This window comes from Trachurus japonicus, chromosome 9, assembly GCF_045865225.1.
Source record: "Trachurus japonicus isolate A0001 chromosome 9, Traja_1.0".
Classification (NCBI taxonomy): domain Eukaryota; kingdom Metazoa; phylum Chordata; class Actinopteri; order Carangiformes; family Carangidae; genus Trachurus; species Trachurus japonicus.
Genome location: NC_140915.1, coordinates 22,886,993 through 22,902,807, shown reverse-complemented (window position 1 = coordinate 22,902,807; position 15,815 = coordinate 22,886,993). Strand labels below are relative to the sequence as shown.

The window sequence follows — 15,815 nt, the reverse complement described above, 5'->3', positions numbered from 1 at the left end:
GATGACACTCAGTTGTTTTACATTTGTGACAGATTTCTGAAGAGAGCTAAGAAAATTAAAAACTGAGTTACAATTCACTACTCAAACACATTCAAGGCATTCGACAACATGTTTTACAGCTATTAATTACACTTTGCATATGTATACACAAATATGACTTGAGACAATACTGAAAGTGTGAAATGTAGAAGTGTGATATCTCCACATCTGATGAATTTGTAGGAAAGGGGCTAATTTTCGCAATGTAACGCTCCTAACACAATACAAAAGAAAAAGTGCAAGATATATATATATATATTTTTTACAGCTTTACCTATTGTGAAAAGTTTGCAGAGACCATTAACAAAAATAATGTTGTTGAACATAAATTTTAATATCAAAGCATTCAATAGCATAAGATTATAAATCGATATTTACCAACATGTTTTATTGATGATTTACTTACATTTGAAATGAACATTAATCATGTTTGTCGATGTCCTACAACTGAAATAATGTGGTACTGAGGCTTCAGCTACACTCTATAAATGAGAGTTAAACAAAGTGTTGAGTTTGAAGGAGGTGAGCGAATGCGTAGTAAACAGAGGTTTAAATAGGGTCTACATGTAAAAACTTAACAGATACCATTTTAAATGACAGCATATCCACAAAAACTTGTTTCGACAGACAGCGCAACAAAGGTGCACTGACCAGCCCCTCCTACTCTAAGGCTCATATCTGATGTTCGTGTGCATAATTATCTTTTTTTCTATACACTCTACTCTTTGTCCCACCCCAACACTTCATTCTGTTGCCTTACTAGGAATATGAAGTGAGGTAAGGACAGAGCTGGGCGGGGCGTACTCATGGTCATCTAACACAACTTTCTAACACATAATTGTTGCCAACCAAAGTGGAGAAAATATTAATCTGATACTCACTATATATAAGGCTGGAAAAATTGCCGAAGGGCCACATGATGTGGTCCACATCCCAAGCAAGCATGGTGAAAGTTGCCTTTGTCCTTGTGTTGGTTCTAGCAGGTGAGTTCCCTTTTCTCTCTTCTTGAAGTTATTTTCTTGTGCATATACCGCACTTAACAAGCAAAATGAGGAGTAGTATAATAGGGTTAAGTACAACAACTTTTAATATTTTGGACCCATCCAGGCTGAGGTGTGCCGCTGTTTCACATGATGTCTGTTCTGCTTCTATACATCAGATGCTGCATTCGGGACCATTGAGAAGAGGATTGTTGGGAGTAAGGCCTGTGACAAGGACAGGCAGTACCATGTGCAGATAGAGTCTGTACAGAGGGGGAAGTTCTGCGGAGGCTCTTTGCTGAACACCCGCTGGGTCATCACTGCTTCCCACTGTGCAGAACAGTAAGACACTGTCATTTTGCCATGTGACACAGCTTTCATGTGTTTACAGAAAGTCAACGCAAAGACTTTCTTAACTGCTGCCATAGTAAAGTTTCAAATGTCAGAACCACTGTATGGAGAGGAATGCATACTATTTGCATGATTTTTTTGACTTCAATCTCCTGACAAAAAGTTTCCCCCTCCTTTGTTTCTGCAGGCATGTGAAACTGAAGCTTGGCGTGAATAATGACGTGTCAGTTTTGACAAAAGCATGGTGGATCGTCCAAAAAGTATGAGCAAACCATTCCAACTGACCGTCAGTTTACCTACAAAGAGGAGGAGAACAAACATGACATCATGCTTATAAAGCTGATTACGGACATGCCTGCTGGCCTTCCCACCATCCAACTTCCTCCTGTTGATTGTACACCACCGGAGAAGGGACAGCAGGTTGAGATTGGAGGCTGGGGTGCCAAGAAAGCGGATGTGGAAAGTGAGCAAAATCTTGCAACTTGATTCAGTTCTATAATAGCTGATGTGTGTATGTGTATGTGTGTATACAGTATATTCAATATAGATATTCAATGAAACTGACATTTCTGTTTTGATTTAAATCATCAGACCCCAAAAAACCAAAGCATTTGAGATGTGCACAGACATCAGCGAATGTGGTGAAAATGACAAACCTGGGTCTAACTACTTCAGTGATGAATCTACCACCATGTGTGCCTTCAAATCTGGCGTGGAGGCCTGTTTTGTAAGCAACACATTTTTTAAAATGTATTTCTGAAATTTTCTGACTGACCTTTTCTTATAATGACTAGTGAATGACTACAACTCATCTCTCTCTCTCTCTCTTGCAGGGTGATGCAGGTTCAGCTGTGGAGTATAATAATGTCTTACATGGGATTATTGTTAGCAACCCTGTGGATAAGTGTGCAAACCCTATTGTGATGCTCAATATCTGTCACTACAGGAAGTGGATTGATGAAACCATGCGGAACAATCCATGAATAAACCTCATACATTAACACCCTTTAGAAATTGATTTCACCTGTCAAATTTGGTGCAATTTGGTATTTTACCTTGTGTATGGAGGCAAAGACATATATTCAAAGTGCTGTACTTGTTCCCTCTGTTAAATCAAACTTGCATAAATTACAACTGGTCTCCCAGAGTCTGTGTGTTGGCTGTTGAAAGTTTATTTGAATGTCAAATGTGTGGTATGCACTGCGTTCAACTTCATGCATCACTAGCTGCGTTTCCATTACAGATTTTCGCAAAATAAAAGCGATATTTCTGAAACTTCGAAAAAGTGCAATTGCTATTTGCGGGTGTTTCCATTGAAAGGTATTTTGCGAATGAGCCGTAATGCGTCTTGCGTTTCTATGGTGACGGCACAGCGATCTCAGCTGCCGACAGCTGTTGCTGTTATTGTTTTTAACAAAGACAAAAACAGCGCTTGATTACTGAAAGGCAAAGCCCGTGTGGCGCTGCAGCGGCCACAAATAAGGACGCACTCACACGGGCCAGTTGTTCCGTGCTGAAGCTCTAATGCCCCCTCCTCTGTCCCCCGCTGTCCCGCACTCACACCACCTCCAACCCAAGCTGCTCAAGCACGGTTGCCTCCGTTGATGTAGAGGGATTATTTGTTTACCAACACGGCGGATGTGCGCTTTAACCTGACTGCAGAAAGAACGGAGCCTTTTAAACACCAGCGGTGATGAGGCGCTGATGGTTGTGTGTGTGTCCACACACCCATACTGGTTTATGTGACTTAAGGTGACATTTCGGCGCAGGAGGGAGTGGGAACGTGGATGCGAGCCAGTCTCCTTCAACCATGCACGGAAAAGGGGAATGATAGAAAAGGTTTTTCTAATTTAATGAGAAACAATGCCCAGGTCAGCAATGCATTACAATAAACATGTGGTTCATTTGTCCCCTCAAGTTACATAAACCAACACAGCGTGGACACACACAACTCCGGTGACGTGTAGAAAAGCGAAAAAAGTGTTTCCACTTTTGCGATACACGTTTGTATCGATACGTCTCAAAAACCACCTCATGAGAGCGCAAAAACTTTTTTGCGATATTTGAGAGTTTTTTCGAAATGTAGGTGTTTCCATTATCAGTTTTTAATTTCGATATTTAGGTTTTGCGCATTTCAAGGGGTAATGGAAACGCACCTACTGTCTCTTTAGGGACTGTTCGTTATTTATCATCAGTGCCACCGGAGGGACTCACAGGACTTTTTTTTTTTTTTACATGACCCCCCTGTCGGAGTCAGTAAATTTTAACATGACCCTGCATTAAGCCTTATCAAAAGATACATGACCCCCCCCCCCCCCACCCCCCAGCCATCGACACGTGACATCGTATCACGTAGCGCGTGACACTACATTATTTCATTTTGACAACTATGTGCAACACCTTCTCATCAATCCATGCCATTTATCAGCTGTTATTAAAACCCAACTCATCAATAACAGAATCGCGATTTTGGACCAGCTCACATTACACAACAAGCCATTAACAATTAATCCACAACTCAAACCGAAGCAACAATAATGTGAACCGTACTCAACAACAACGTATTATTACAAGGTTTACGACAGAAATGACAGACAACTGTGTGTGTGTGTGTGTGTGTGTGTGTGTGTGTGTGTGTGTGTGTGTGTGTGTGTGTGTGTGTGTGTGTGTGTGTGTGTGAGAGAAAGAGAGGGAAAGAGAGAGAGATAAAGTACGTACAACCAGCTAACTGTTAGCTACCGTAGCTCAGGCGTCGGTCTCCCGTCAGGTAAAAGCTGCCGTTTATTCCTCAAATGTAGTTCATGAAGTTGTCTCCGGTACAGTTATCCATCACTGCAGTTGAATTAGCCGCTAGACTGCTGGACGCGAAAACCGAGGGGGCGTCTGTTTGTTTACAATTCATGAAAGCAAGGTGAACGTACGTGGTGCTCAGACTATGTAGAGTTACGCAATGAGGCAGGCAGGCAGCGTAGCCTCTGTACGGTACTGAAGTTAAACTCACTCACCCATAAAAGACGTGCTAAGCCGCGGGCAAAACCCTTATTGAGTTCTTGGCGAAGCGGTTAGCATCGTCGCCTGCGGTGCGGGAGACCCGGGTTCGAACCCCACTCAGGGCAGATCAGGGCAACATAAAATAACGTTGTGATTCGGGGGCCGTTGCTCTCATTGTCATCAGTGCTTGCAGCTTTGAAATGTCCCGTTTTTGTTTTGTTTTCTGCGGGCATTGCAGTGTCCTCCAGACAAAATGTTGAATGACCCCCCCTCACTGACCTTTTTTTTTAGTGGACCCACCCCTCAACAAAGAATATTATGACATGACCCCCCCCCATTTTCCTCCGGTGGCCCATTCCATAAATAACGAACGGTCCCTTATAAGGTGCCTTGGTCTAACGATATGTAACAATATGGCGTTCACAACATAGAATACCAATTCAGAATCATAAAGCAAATAAAAACAGACAGAGAAAGACATATCTAGCTGACAAAGTCCAATGGAATTGCTCTAAATCCTGCACATCATTTTTAAAAGACCTAATCCAGATCAGCTCATCTCTCTGCAGACCTTCCTAATATAAAAGTGTAAACCTCAGGGACAGCCGGTGAAAGGGTGCCATTAGAGTACAAACAATGATTACAGGTTTTAAGTGCAATACAGCCCCAGACAGACCAAGGATGGACTTATAAATAGATGCCATTAAGTGAGTCTGTGAATTAAGGGTCAAAGAAGGCCACTGAACTCTGACATACTGGGTGAGTGGGATCTTTACAGCCTGTGCCAGTTGTACACCGAGTTGAGCAAACGCAAGCACTGCACAGAGGTGTGCACATAAACCAGGTCACCGAAGGAAGGAACTCAACCTCAACATTTATTTTACTGGTTTAAAAAGAAAAACTCTCAACTCTTAACCAAGACTAATTTCATCTGACTGCTTTGCATTATATAGTCAAGGAGAGAATCACTGCATTAATTAGGCATACACAAGGATCACTATTATTTGTGAAGTGACCACCAGTCTCAAGAGTACCTATTTATGGTGGCTATAATTAAAATTAATCCATTAAAGATAATTGTTCTGCGCAGACCTATCTGAAGCACCAGATAATAAGTGTAAGATTCAGTGGGTTAAAGAGGTCTTTAAATCAAAACCCAAAGTAGATCACCTGTCAAGATGGTATCGCTGTACGGCAGCTGTCACATGATCTAGCCATATCTTCATTTCAGTGTCAGCTGGGTCAGAGCTGCGGGGCGTACTACTGTAGGGCGACTCCTATAGGTAAAATGTATCATGTTGTCGAAGTCATAAAACACAATACAGCTTTTCAGGGCAGAGAGCCACAGAGAACCAGCTCAGTGCATGTCTACCACAGCTAACATGTATGTATGTATGTCTAACTCAAGTGTGTCATGTCTGCTTTCAGTTGTATATTCTTTCTGTTTCTGTATATACAGTCAAGTGAAAACAAATCTCCCTTCTGGGACAAATAAAGTCCAAGTCTAAGTCTATAATCGATGATCCTTTCCACATTGTTCCACATTGTAAACTAGTGCTGTCCAAGGGTACAGGATTAAAAAAAATAAATAATTCAGATACACACATGAATACATAGAAAGGTTTCAAAATGGTTTAATGATATGCACACACTTTCATTACAGCAATCTTTTCAAGCCTTAACAAGACAGTTCTGGAGGTGGCTTATAAAAAATGTCATTGGCTAGTTTCTTTTTTTTGCACAAAAAGCACCTCAACTTGTGTCTGACCTGCACACACACAGACATGCACACACACACAAACAAGATTTTCACAGATGCAGATGTGGATATTGTCGCTCATTTAGGTCCAGTTGTGACTCTCATTCAGGTGAAAAAAAGAGTGGGTTGAAACAAACACTCCTTTACACAGCTTTACAGTTAGGTGTATAAACACACTCACTCACACACGCACACAATTGTTCTGACATGGATTGGATCGGGGCCATTGCACACTTGTTCATGTACGGCTGATGCACAGAGACTCATCCTGAGATACAGAGCACAGTCAGATAATCTTGACCACAGGGAAATACTTGTGAGCGGAGAAGTCAAACTCTGGTAGCACCTAGAGGACGCAGACATAGTATGTAATGAACTGTTACAAACACTACATAAAGGTCAGTCAATCACAGCGCCTGGTTATACACACATTACATCACTTTAAATAAACCAATCATTTCACAATTGTGTCCTTTCCCTGTGTGTGGCTGCTAAACACAACTTTTGTATGTTAACCACAGAAGTAAATCATTTAAATTTGAGAATGTGTATATTGTTACCTTGGTCTCCTTCTTGTGTCCTCCAGCCAGGAGCTTCATAACCACAATGTTGGGTTTGGCTACCTTCAGTATACGGTTCACCTGTTGGCAATTTTTGATATCTGGTTACTGACAATGGAAAAGGTAAAAAAAAACATGCAAAGAAACACTATATCTTAGGTTAGTGCCATGCAGCAGAAGAATATTGTGATCCTATAAAAGGAAAGTCATAGACCTGAGAAGTACCACAGGTCTTAGGGAGAAAAACTCTATTCAGAAATAGATTTTGATGACAAATAAATTGCATTTATTTAACAGCAGTTTAATGTCCTGACCTCTGGATCTGGGCTGGGCACATTTTCTAGGATGAGCTTGGCCTGCTGGAAGTGTTTGCTGGCTGCCAGGTAGAGGTCAGCAGAGCCTGGGGGAGGATTGTACTTCTTCAGATCAGACATCTCCTGCAGGAGGAAAGAGCAAAGTCAGGGGGAGCATAGAAAAGCAACGACAACAAGAACGAAAGGGATAAAAAAAAAGAAGGATAAGGGAGGATATGAATTACTCCCCCTTGCACAAACAGTACCTTGAACTGGATGTAGTGCACAGGTGGAGGGGTGACCACACTGTTGAAGGGGGCAAAGCGATGCTCATAGCGAACCTGCTCGCTGTCCAGCTCAAACTGAGGCTTACGCACCTTTCCATCCATATCCAGAGCTACCATGGTCTGAAGAGAGAGAGAGAGAGAGAGAAAGGGGTAAATTACACATCAGTGTGCAAGAAATGGGTGGGAAATGGTTGTGAATTTATGCCTTACCTTGTACATGCCAGCACACATGTTCTGGTAGGCTTGACTCATGGTAATCTCCTTACTGAGGGGACGAACTGAAAAGTAATTCCAGATATAATACCGTTATCTTAAAGATTCCACACTGACATAAAATGAGAGTATTTCTTTACACTTTTGAGCTGTGTATCACACACACAAAGAATCAACTGCAGATAAGGATGATGCAACAAAGCGGACCTTTTTTCTTCTTCTTGGTCTTTTTGCTGCTGCGTCCTTTCAGCTGCTCCTCCAGAATCCGCTCCTCTGCCATCTGAGAGGAGTCTGCTCTGCTCAGAGTGGACATCAGCCACGCGTAAAGGAACTCCGATAGGTACCTGCAGATAGAAAACAGGCAGATATTCACTCACAGATAAACCACAGGTCTGTCAGTATCTGCGCACGATACCGACATAATGTGCCTCAACCGAAGCAGCAGCAAACATGCAGGTGTGTGCTTACCAGTAGATGTAATAGTACTCGTGCATGCTGTAAAGCTCCAGTTCAAAGCCACTCAGCAGGTACTGGATCATGATCCTCAGGTTGTGGTAGAGGATCCAGGTGCCGAGACAGGCTAGGTGCTGTCGCTGGGGCTCAAGTTTCATTAGCAGGCTATGCAGCGCCGCATCGACTTTCTCTGCCTGCAGAGCACAAAAGAGGACTTCAGTATTTAATATTCTAATACCCTAATACCGGTAATTATCAATTTGTGTGGTAGTGGTATTGTATTTAAACGCTGGAAGGAAAAGAAAGGAGATAAACCACACAAGAAGCAGCCCCAGTTCACCTCATCCTGCAGCGTGGCAAACTCCTCAAGAATGTGTCCCAGCTTGTCTCTCTGCCGAGCTCGGTTGTGCCCGTGAATCTGGATCAGACTGCAGAATGGCTAAAGGGAAAGAATAAATATGTGTGAGGAGATTATATGTGTGTGAGAGTGAGAGTATATGTGTGTGTATGGAGAATATATGTGTGTGAGAATGCCAGAATGAATTATGTCTTGTACGGCCCCTCATAGGAAAATGTAAAAAAAACACACACAGTGCGCACGCAGTTACATTCAACATCCAAAGTACCAAAAAATCCTTTTAAAGTAAACTCTAAACTTCTTGTCCTTTCATTTCAGTTGATATCACGTCTCTCATCGAGCTCTTTTTATTAAAGCGATATTAAATCCCCCCTCCACACCACCTGTTTTTATTAAACTATTGGGGAAAAAAATGCTCCATTAAGCTCACTGGGTAACTGAGGTATTAAAATATATCAAACTGCATCAGATGCACAGACTGGTATGAGCAGTAACGGTGGCGGTGGTGACATACCCTGGAGCAGTGTGTAACAAAAGAATCAATGTAGTCCTTGGCCTGGTGGTTATTAAACAGACAACACCTGGAGAGAGACAGGTACAGACACGTATGCAAACACATCATCATCATCATCATCATCATCATCATCAAACTCAAGATAAAGAACAAAAACAATGACCCAAATTAACCAATGATGAAACCTACTTGTAGGAGAGGACAGGTGGGCTGACGAAGTATCTCAGAGCATCTTTAATCATGTCCTGCATCAGGTGTGTGCCAAACACCTTCTTATTATCTATCAGGAACGTTGTCTGGATTTAGAAAAAAAAAAAAAATCAGTTCAGTATTCATTTTTGCGACAACAACATGTAACAAATGCCAAGAGGTTTCTCTAAAGACACCAATAGTGATTTCTACTACACACAGACAGGAACGACTCACTTGAAGTAGAGATCTGGAGAGCACACAGGGAGACTGCTCACTGAATTCACAGAAGAAGTCCTTGTGAAGCCAGAGACACAATATTTAAGTCAACAACAGTTTCCACCTTTAATATTTACATGTTCTAGGTCAGGAGATTTGGAGACTTTTTTTGTATATGTGCATGTCTGTTGTTTTTTAACCATCTGTACTTACCAGTATGCCATGTAGGTTGGTGGTGTTGATTACGTCACAGACAGTCTTGATACGTTCAATAAGTTTGCTGAAGTAGGCCACCATGTCCTCCCTCTTAATGATCTTAGCATAGCGAGGGAAGGTAGGTGGCAGAAGTCTCTGGTTGACCAGGGGCTCAAACCCCATCATGATAGGGTGGTCTGGGGACATGCAGAGAAAAAAGCCCACAAAGGTTAACACAGGTCACATTATGTAGTTTGAATGTTCCCTATGAGTCTCCGATTGTAGAGCGACATAAAAATTAACTGAAGTTTTTACACAGACTTAGTTGTGCGTCTCTGTGTCACAATATTTCTTAAAGTAGAGGAGGTACACTGGAGTGGACACTGGATGTAACTGTCTGGGTGTTGCCACCACAACCTCTTCACTGGATGGCTGGAGAGCAAGAATGCGTATAATGGGTAAGCGATTTTGTGTGTGTGAGATACTGTTCCAGTTAAATATGTGTGTGTGCGCGTGCATGTGTGTGTAATACTTTAGTTTAGTTGTTGGTTTGTAAATTCATGCCAGGACAAATTATGGACTTGACTGGATGGCTGAAAAGTGTGTATGTCTCAATGTGTATGTGCGTGTTAAGTGTGTGTGTTACCTCCTTTAGTGGTGTCATTCTGGGACTGGATGCCGTGCTGAATACTGGAATGAATGGCTGATAAGAGGTCAGCTGCCTGAGCCACAAGTTTCTGGGCCTCGCTGACTGAGCTGGTCTGCAACAAAACACACATGAAACCAAATGTAAATAAAATCACAGACTCGATATATATGTATATAAATATACACACATGTGTATTTCACATGTTTTTAAAAAGTGTCTGTCATTAACTTTGTCACAGGCTTGTTTTTGTGTATTACCTCCTTTTTGGTAAAAGCAATCAGTGCAGTAAGTAGAAGCCGTGTGAACTTGATTCTATTGAAAAGTGCCAAGTACTGCTGATGCTGAAAAAAAGCAAAACAAAACAAAACATAGAGCAAAATTAAACAGGCACATGTATACATACAAAGCTATTAATACAGACACAAGAATTTACAAAGGCTGTTTTTTCCCCCTAACCACCCAGAATACGTCTATTTTTGGCTCTGATATTTTTCTTCCTTTAATTATGTTACTATTATGGACCGGCTGGAAATTCCAGTCTCTAAAGGTCATCTCAGGCCCACAGTCAGATATACAGGAGATGGGAACAATTTTTAATAAGCAAAATATTGAGAGGGTACATGTTTCAGTGTATGACTTAAATGTTAGGATACTAAATACTATTCCAAAAATGTACCTTCATCCGCAACAACAAACAAAAAACTATGCAACTTACCTCCAGCTCCACCTCTGGATCTCGCTGCTCACCCTGTCGACTACGCGTGCTCTGAGGGAGTGAAGGGTTTTAATTAGGAAACTGTGTAATATTCAGAATTATTAGCAGTTGCACTGGCAGTAAATCATTGAAACGGCAAATACAGGTGGTTAAATTGGTCATGAACACATACCTTAACTTTCCTCTGTAACTCATCCTCCACATCTTTTAGCATACCTGATGGGATGAACACATGACAGAGTTAAAGGGATAGTTCAACATTTTGGCAAATTGGCCCATTGCCATAATCGCTATAGTCATAGCAGTAGGTTCGTTACCTTTAATTGTAGGTGTAAGCTATTTTTAGTACAGCGGAGCGCAGCAGCTGGCTGCTCAGAGCTACGCTATGGAGGCTAAGGGAATTTCTTGGTTTCCCTCATTAAACTCATCAAATTCAACATCCCAAAACTCCACAGCGCTTTTGTAGACAAGTTGTGAGCTGCACAACCACCACGCTATGAGATAATGACGGAACGATACGAAACGGAGCCGTTTCGAGGTAAATTCATACAAAACCGCTGATGCGCGTTGCGTTCAGGGACAGTTTTTCAGCAAGCAGGCTCTGTATTTACCCTGTATTTACCTCGAAAACGGCTCCGTTTCGTATCGTTCCGTCATTATCTCATAGCGTGGTGGTTGTGCAGGTCACAACTTGTCTACAAAAGCGCTGTGGAGTTTTGGGATGTTGAATTTGATGAGTTTAATGAGGGAAACCAAGAAATTCCCTTAGCCTCCATAGCGTAGCTCTGAGCAGCCTGCTGCTGCGCTCCGCCGTACTGAAAATAGCTTACACCTACAATTAAAGGTAATGAACCTACTGCTATGACTATAGCGATTATGGCAATGGGCCAATTTGCCAAAATGTTGAACTATCCCTTTAACGTCAGGTATCTCTGGTCTGTTGAAAGAACTGGATGAATCTGGCACGGCTTCAGTTGTCCACAGCATGTGTGAAGCTGCAACCCTTATCATAATACAGTACGTGTACCTGTCACCCGCAGGTCTGTGACATTATTGGCCATTTTGAAACCATACGTCATGGCCTGGAAGTCCTCCTACAGAAAGGCACGAGGTCAATCATCAATAGCCCGTTGCAGTTTTATCTCATTATAAATAAATGTTAAGCTCAAACATTGTCACACACATTTGTAAATATAAAGCCTTCTCACATATGCACATGCACTGACGAAGACGACTGCAGACATCTGCTTACCTCTTCAAAAACAGCAGCCTTGTTGACTTTCTCTCGGGCGATGTCACACACCTTCAGGATGCCTAAGGCGAAAGCTTTGAGCGCTGGTTCCTCAATCAGGTCGGGGTTATGAACATACAAACAGGTGAACACTGTCTGCGCCAGGGAGTGGCCCTCTAGCCATGTGATCTAGGTAAACACACATGGTAGACACAAAAACATGCTCCAGTGTGGATTTCACAAAGATGGATGTAGTGAAAAGGGTCTCAGTGATCCAATGCTTATACTGCCCTGCTGTTCCACTACATTACAATGTTATAGCAAAAGGTCTGAAAAGAGGGTTTCATTGTTCAAGAGAATGAAACTCACCAAACAACAGAAACATGTGTCTATGATGCCAATGAGTTCAGGAAGACTAAGGTCTTTAACCTTGATAGCACCTTCCTGAAATGAAGATAAGAGCATTATACAACTGCAGGGTTGGATTTAGTGTTATGATTATAAAAACAAGTACAAATGGAGTGGTACTGCACCTTGATGGCTTGTTCAAAGTTGAGCACTTTCCTGTTGACCTGATTTCCAATCATTCCTGCATCCATCTTAGGATCCATCATCTCTATGGCTGACATGGCCTCGAACAGGCCAAACCTGCCAACAGAGAGCCACAGCAGAGAGTTCAGTGTACTGTACAGTGTATTATCAACAGTATATATTGTCATGTTCAAACAAGTTGATTTCAAAACGTTTTTTTTTTTCTTCTGTTTTTCACTGAAATTACATTGATCACTGGGTTTTCAGACAAGAAACATTTTCTCTACTAAAATCAACACTAATAGTACATTTTTGTAATTTGAGCTAACTGACCCTTTAAAATGTAAGTTTGTGAAAAGTGTTTTGCTTACTCACAGTTTGTCATGAAGCAACTCCCCAAGGTTCAGCTCTGCATAAATAAAACAGGATGAGGAGCAGGTCAGTCACTTTAGCAACTGCAGACATATCACTCACTCACTCACTCACTCACTCACTCACTCACTCACTCACTCACTCACACACACACAATCTCTCACCTTTGCAAGCACCCTTGAATTCTTGCGTAATATCAACCCAGTTGGCATTGTTCTTCATTTTTTCTGGGATGCCCAGCCCCCAGCCAGCATCATCATCCTCAACCGCTGACTTCATCACCATGGTGACCACTGAGGACACACAGAAGCAGGACAAGGTGTTCAGAATATATCAAAGCGTTAGATGATTTTCCACGACAGCATGCCTCATTATAACAGGAACTGTCTTTAAATAATTCCTCCCATGTCTATGAACCATGAACTGGAAAATACACACACACTCATTTACTACATCCCTTCACTGGACATAACCCCCGGCAACTTGGCACACACTTTAGTGACTCATCAAGCTTTACACATGTGGTGTAGTGGCTTAAACAGCTCACAGGTTCAGGCTCCATCTCTGTACTGTATGTGCACTAACCAGCCATCACTGCCGTGACACTTCAGTGTAGCAAAGAGTCTCTGAGTGTAGCCAAATGTAGAAATAAGGGCAGGCTCAAATGTAACTTGTTGTTTCCCGGCAGCACTACAGCCTTAACTCCAACAGGCAATATTGCCAAACAGACAGACATGGTTATTAATACCTGACCTGCACTCCTGGAAAGCTGAACAGGCAATATATTATGACCAAGTATTACAGCAGAGGATTAACATCTTGCTCTGTCAAATGACTTCGCCTAAAAAGGTGTAAATTGCATGTGTGAGTGCTCTGGAAAGTCTCTGCCTCTTGAATCAAGAACATGTCAGTACTATGAAAAGCTCTTCCTCCTCTGCATGACTGGTTTACGCATCCTTATCTGATTTGTACCTGTTCATTCACATCATTTTGTTATAGAACATGTACATCATAAGAATAATGTACGGTTAATTGACATTTCACCAACTGAGCCACGAGACAACACATTAAAATCAATTCGACCTGATCTGCCGGTTAAACAACCACAGATTTAAGAAGATACTGATGTTTCTCCCTCAGCCCTGGTATTCGGAAAGCATTTCAATGACAGAGAAGCATTTTAGTTACATGCACCTCACATACACAATGATACAAGGCCGTTTTCGCATTGTCCATTTACAACATTAATGTAATCAGTTAACTTTAATTTGTAAGTTACTGTTTAGAAAAACATACATTAACGACGTAAGTTACAAAAACAGCTAGCTATCTTCTAACACCGTGTGCTAACAGGCTAATGTTGCCCACAGGGGATGTTTCCTGTGAATAAAGCTCGAAAATCGCGAGTTTAATACTTTATTGGATTTTACCAGGCACACACAAAACGATTACTGTAATCGAAAAAGAAATATTTTCATTGTGAATTAGCACGTACCTTAGTATTTAGTGTTAACCATGTAGCTAATGAAAACCTACTTCGGAGACTGTAAAGATTGACGCACACATTCGACGTCAGAATCCACTGTCAACACGGGAAATGTAGTCCCTCACGGTCATGAGAGGACTCAAGCCTCCTAACAACAGCTTATAGCTTAAAATCGAGTGAGTGTAACCGTGAAACAACACTAAAGTAATCCTTTTGGTGAGGCTAGAGGTGCACTTGGCTCATTCGGGAGCTTTCTACCCGGCTGTTAACTTCGCTCAGAGCCACACAGATACATATTCTCGCGTTGTTCAAAGACGGGTGTCTGAGTGTGACAGTTGGGGCTGGTCTCATCATCATCACATCACAACATCAACAGGGCGTTTCAGGCAACGCTCACACACACATACACACACACACTGACACACACAGTAGCACTGGAATTGGTCCACCCTGAATGGGACAGCAGTTCCTTTCCATACAGGTACGTAAAATCCTCTTTTTTGTTAATATTGTACACACGCATTGCTGCAGCTAACATCGTCCGCTTGCTCTTTATTTAGCATTGCTGTTAGCATACACCACAGCTAGCCTGCTGCAGCAGACAGGCGGCCGTTAAATGACTGACTAGTCTAGCAGGTGCAGCGGACACCAGCAGTAACTTAGCATCTTGAAAAAAACAGCCGTACCTTGTGGTTTATCTTTGCAAATAAACGTCCACTAACCCGTTATTTCTTAGCGGGCTGCTGCAATGACAGAGCTTATCAAGTTTTTTTTTTTTAAATTGATACAAGGAGGAGGATAACGTTACTGGGTTGTGGGAGTGGGCAGTCATGTAGGGTTGTTGTTGTGGCCTGGTTGCCATCTGTCCTGTGTAAGCTGCCTGGCCTCCTCCATAACATGTCAGTTTTATGATCGCCTTGGCTGTTTATTGTCTGACCCCCTCCAGCTACATCTGTGCTCCCCCTCGGCTCAAATGTACCAGTACAGGGCGGGACCTTAGATCCAAGGGCTACCTGGTTGTACCTGTTCAGCAAAGGGAGGAGGGCTGTTGCAATCTGACTCTGCAATGTTTGGGCTCACTGAGTTGTAATAGCTAGCCAGTTTAGCTTCAATCTTATTTTAACTCAAATGGATTTACCATAATTATTTTGTGTGTAACTGTATCTAATGTTTTTTTTTTCCCTCTTTACTTTTAATTGTGATTGTGTTAATGGTTAAATGTGTCATTGTGATTTTAATTGTGGTTGTATTTTGTTAAACACAACCACAAATAAATCACAGTCTGGCACCACTGGTGTAAATTTTACAGCAGTTTATGACTCATCCACAAATGCTTCACTGTCTGACCTAATCCAAGGCTCTTGGGAGACCTGTGAAGTTGCAGCACAGCAGGCAGTTGCAGAAGTTTTCTCTTAAACTAGCTGAATGAT

At 42.0% G+C, this 15,815-nt stretch overlaps 2 protein-coding genes and 1 pseudogene across 6 annotated transcripts in view; 2 read left to right on the top strand and 1 right to left on the bottom strand.

Moving 5' to 3' along the window:
* The first annotated feature begins 592 nt into the window (after positions 1-592).
* LOC146981425 (trypsin-1-like) lies at positions 593-2,388 on the top strand (annotated as a pseudogene). The gene is made up of 5 exons (XR_015036642.1): positions 593-1,022; positions 1,199-1,361; positions 1,558-1,833; positions 1,962-2,097; positions 2,204-2,388. The product of XR_015036642.1 is annotated as a trypsin-1-like (transcript).
* Positions 2,389-5,979: 3,591 nt separating this feature from the next.
* On the bottom strand, positions 5,980-14,599 carry naa35 (N-alpha-acetyltransferase 35, NatC auxiliary subunit). The gene is made up of 23 exons (XM_085786600.1): positions 14,395-14,599; positions 13,064-13,192; positions 12,903-12,936; positions 12,530-12,644; positions 12,366-12,440; positions 12,018-12,185; positions 11,793-11,859; positions 10,938-10,981; positions 10,766-10,816; positions 10,308-10,391; positions 10,048-10,162; positions 9,420-9,598; positions 9,225-9,284; positions 8,988-9,094; positions 8,799-8,865; positions 8,267-8,365; positions 7,942-8,120; positions 7,681-7,817; positions 7,471-7,538; positions 7,240-7,380; positions 6,995-7,117; positions 6,681-6,761; positions 5,980-6,466 (listed from the first exon to the last, which is right to left on the bottom strand). The coding sequence occupies exons 2-23, from the start codon at positions 13,182-13,184 to the stop codon at positions 6,407-6,409; spliced, it is 2,175 nt and encodes a 724-aa protein (XP_085642726.1). The 5' UTR covers positions 13,185-13,192; positions 14,395-14,599; the 3' UTR covers positions 5,980-6,406.
* Positions 14,600-14,626: 27 nt separating this feature from the next.
* The window catches only part of agtpbp1 (ATP/GTP binding carboxypeptidase 1), a 28,321-nt gene continuing 27,132 nt past the window's right edge, over positions 14,627-15,815 (top strand). For all 4 annotated transcript variants that reach the window (XM_085786594.1, XM_085786595.1, XM_085786592.1 and 1 more), the window contains exon 1: positions 14,627-14,866. The gene's annotated coding sequence lies outside the window, so the exon portion shown is untranslated. The remainder of the gene's footprint in view (positions 14,867-15,815) is intronic.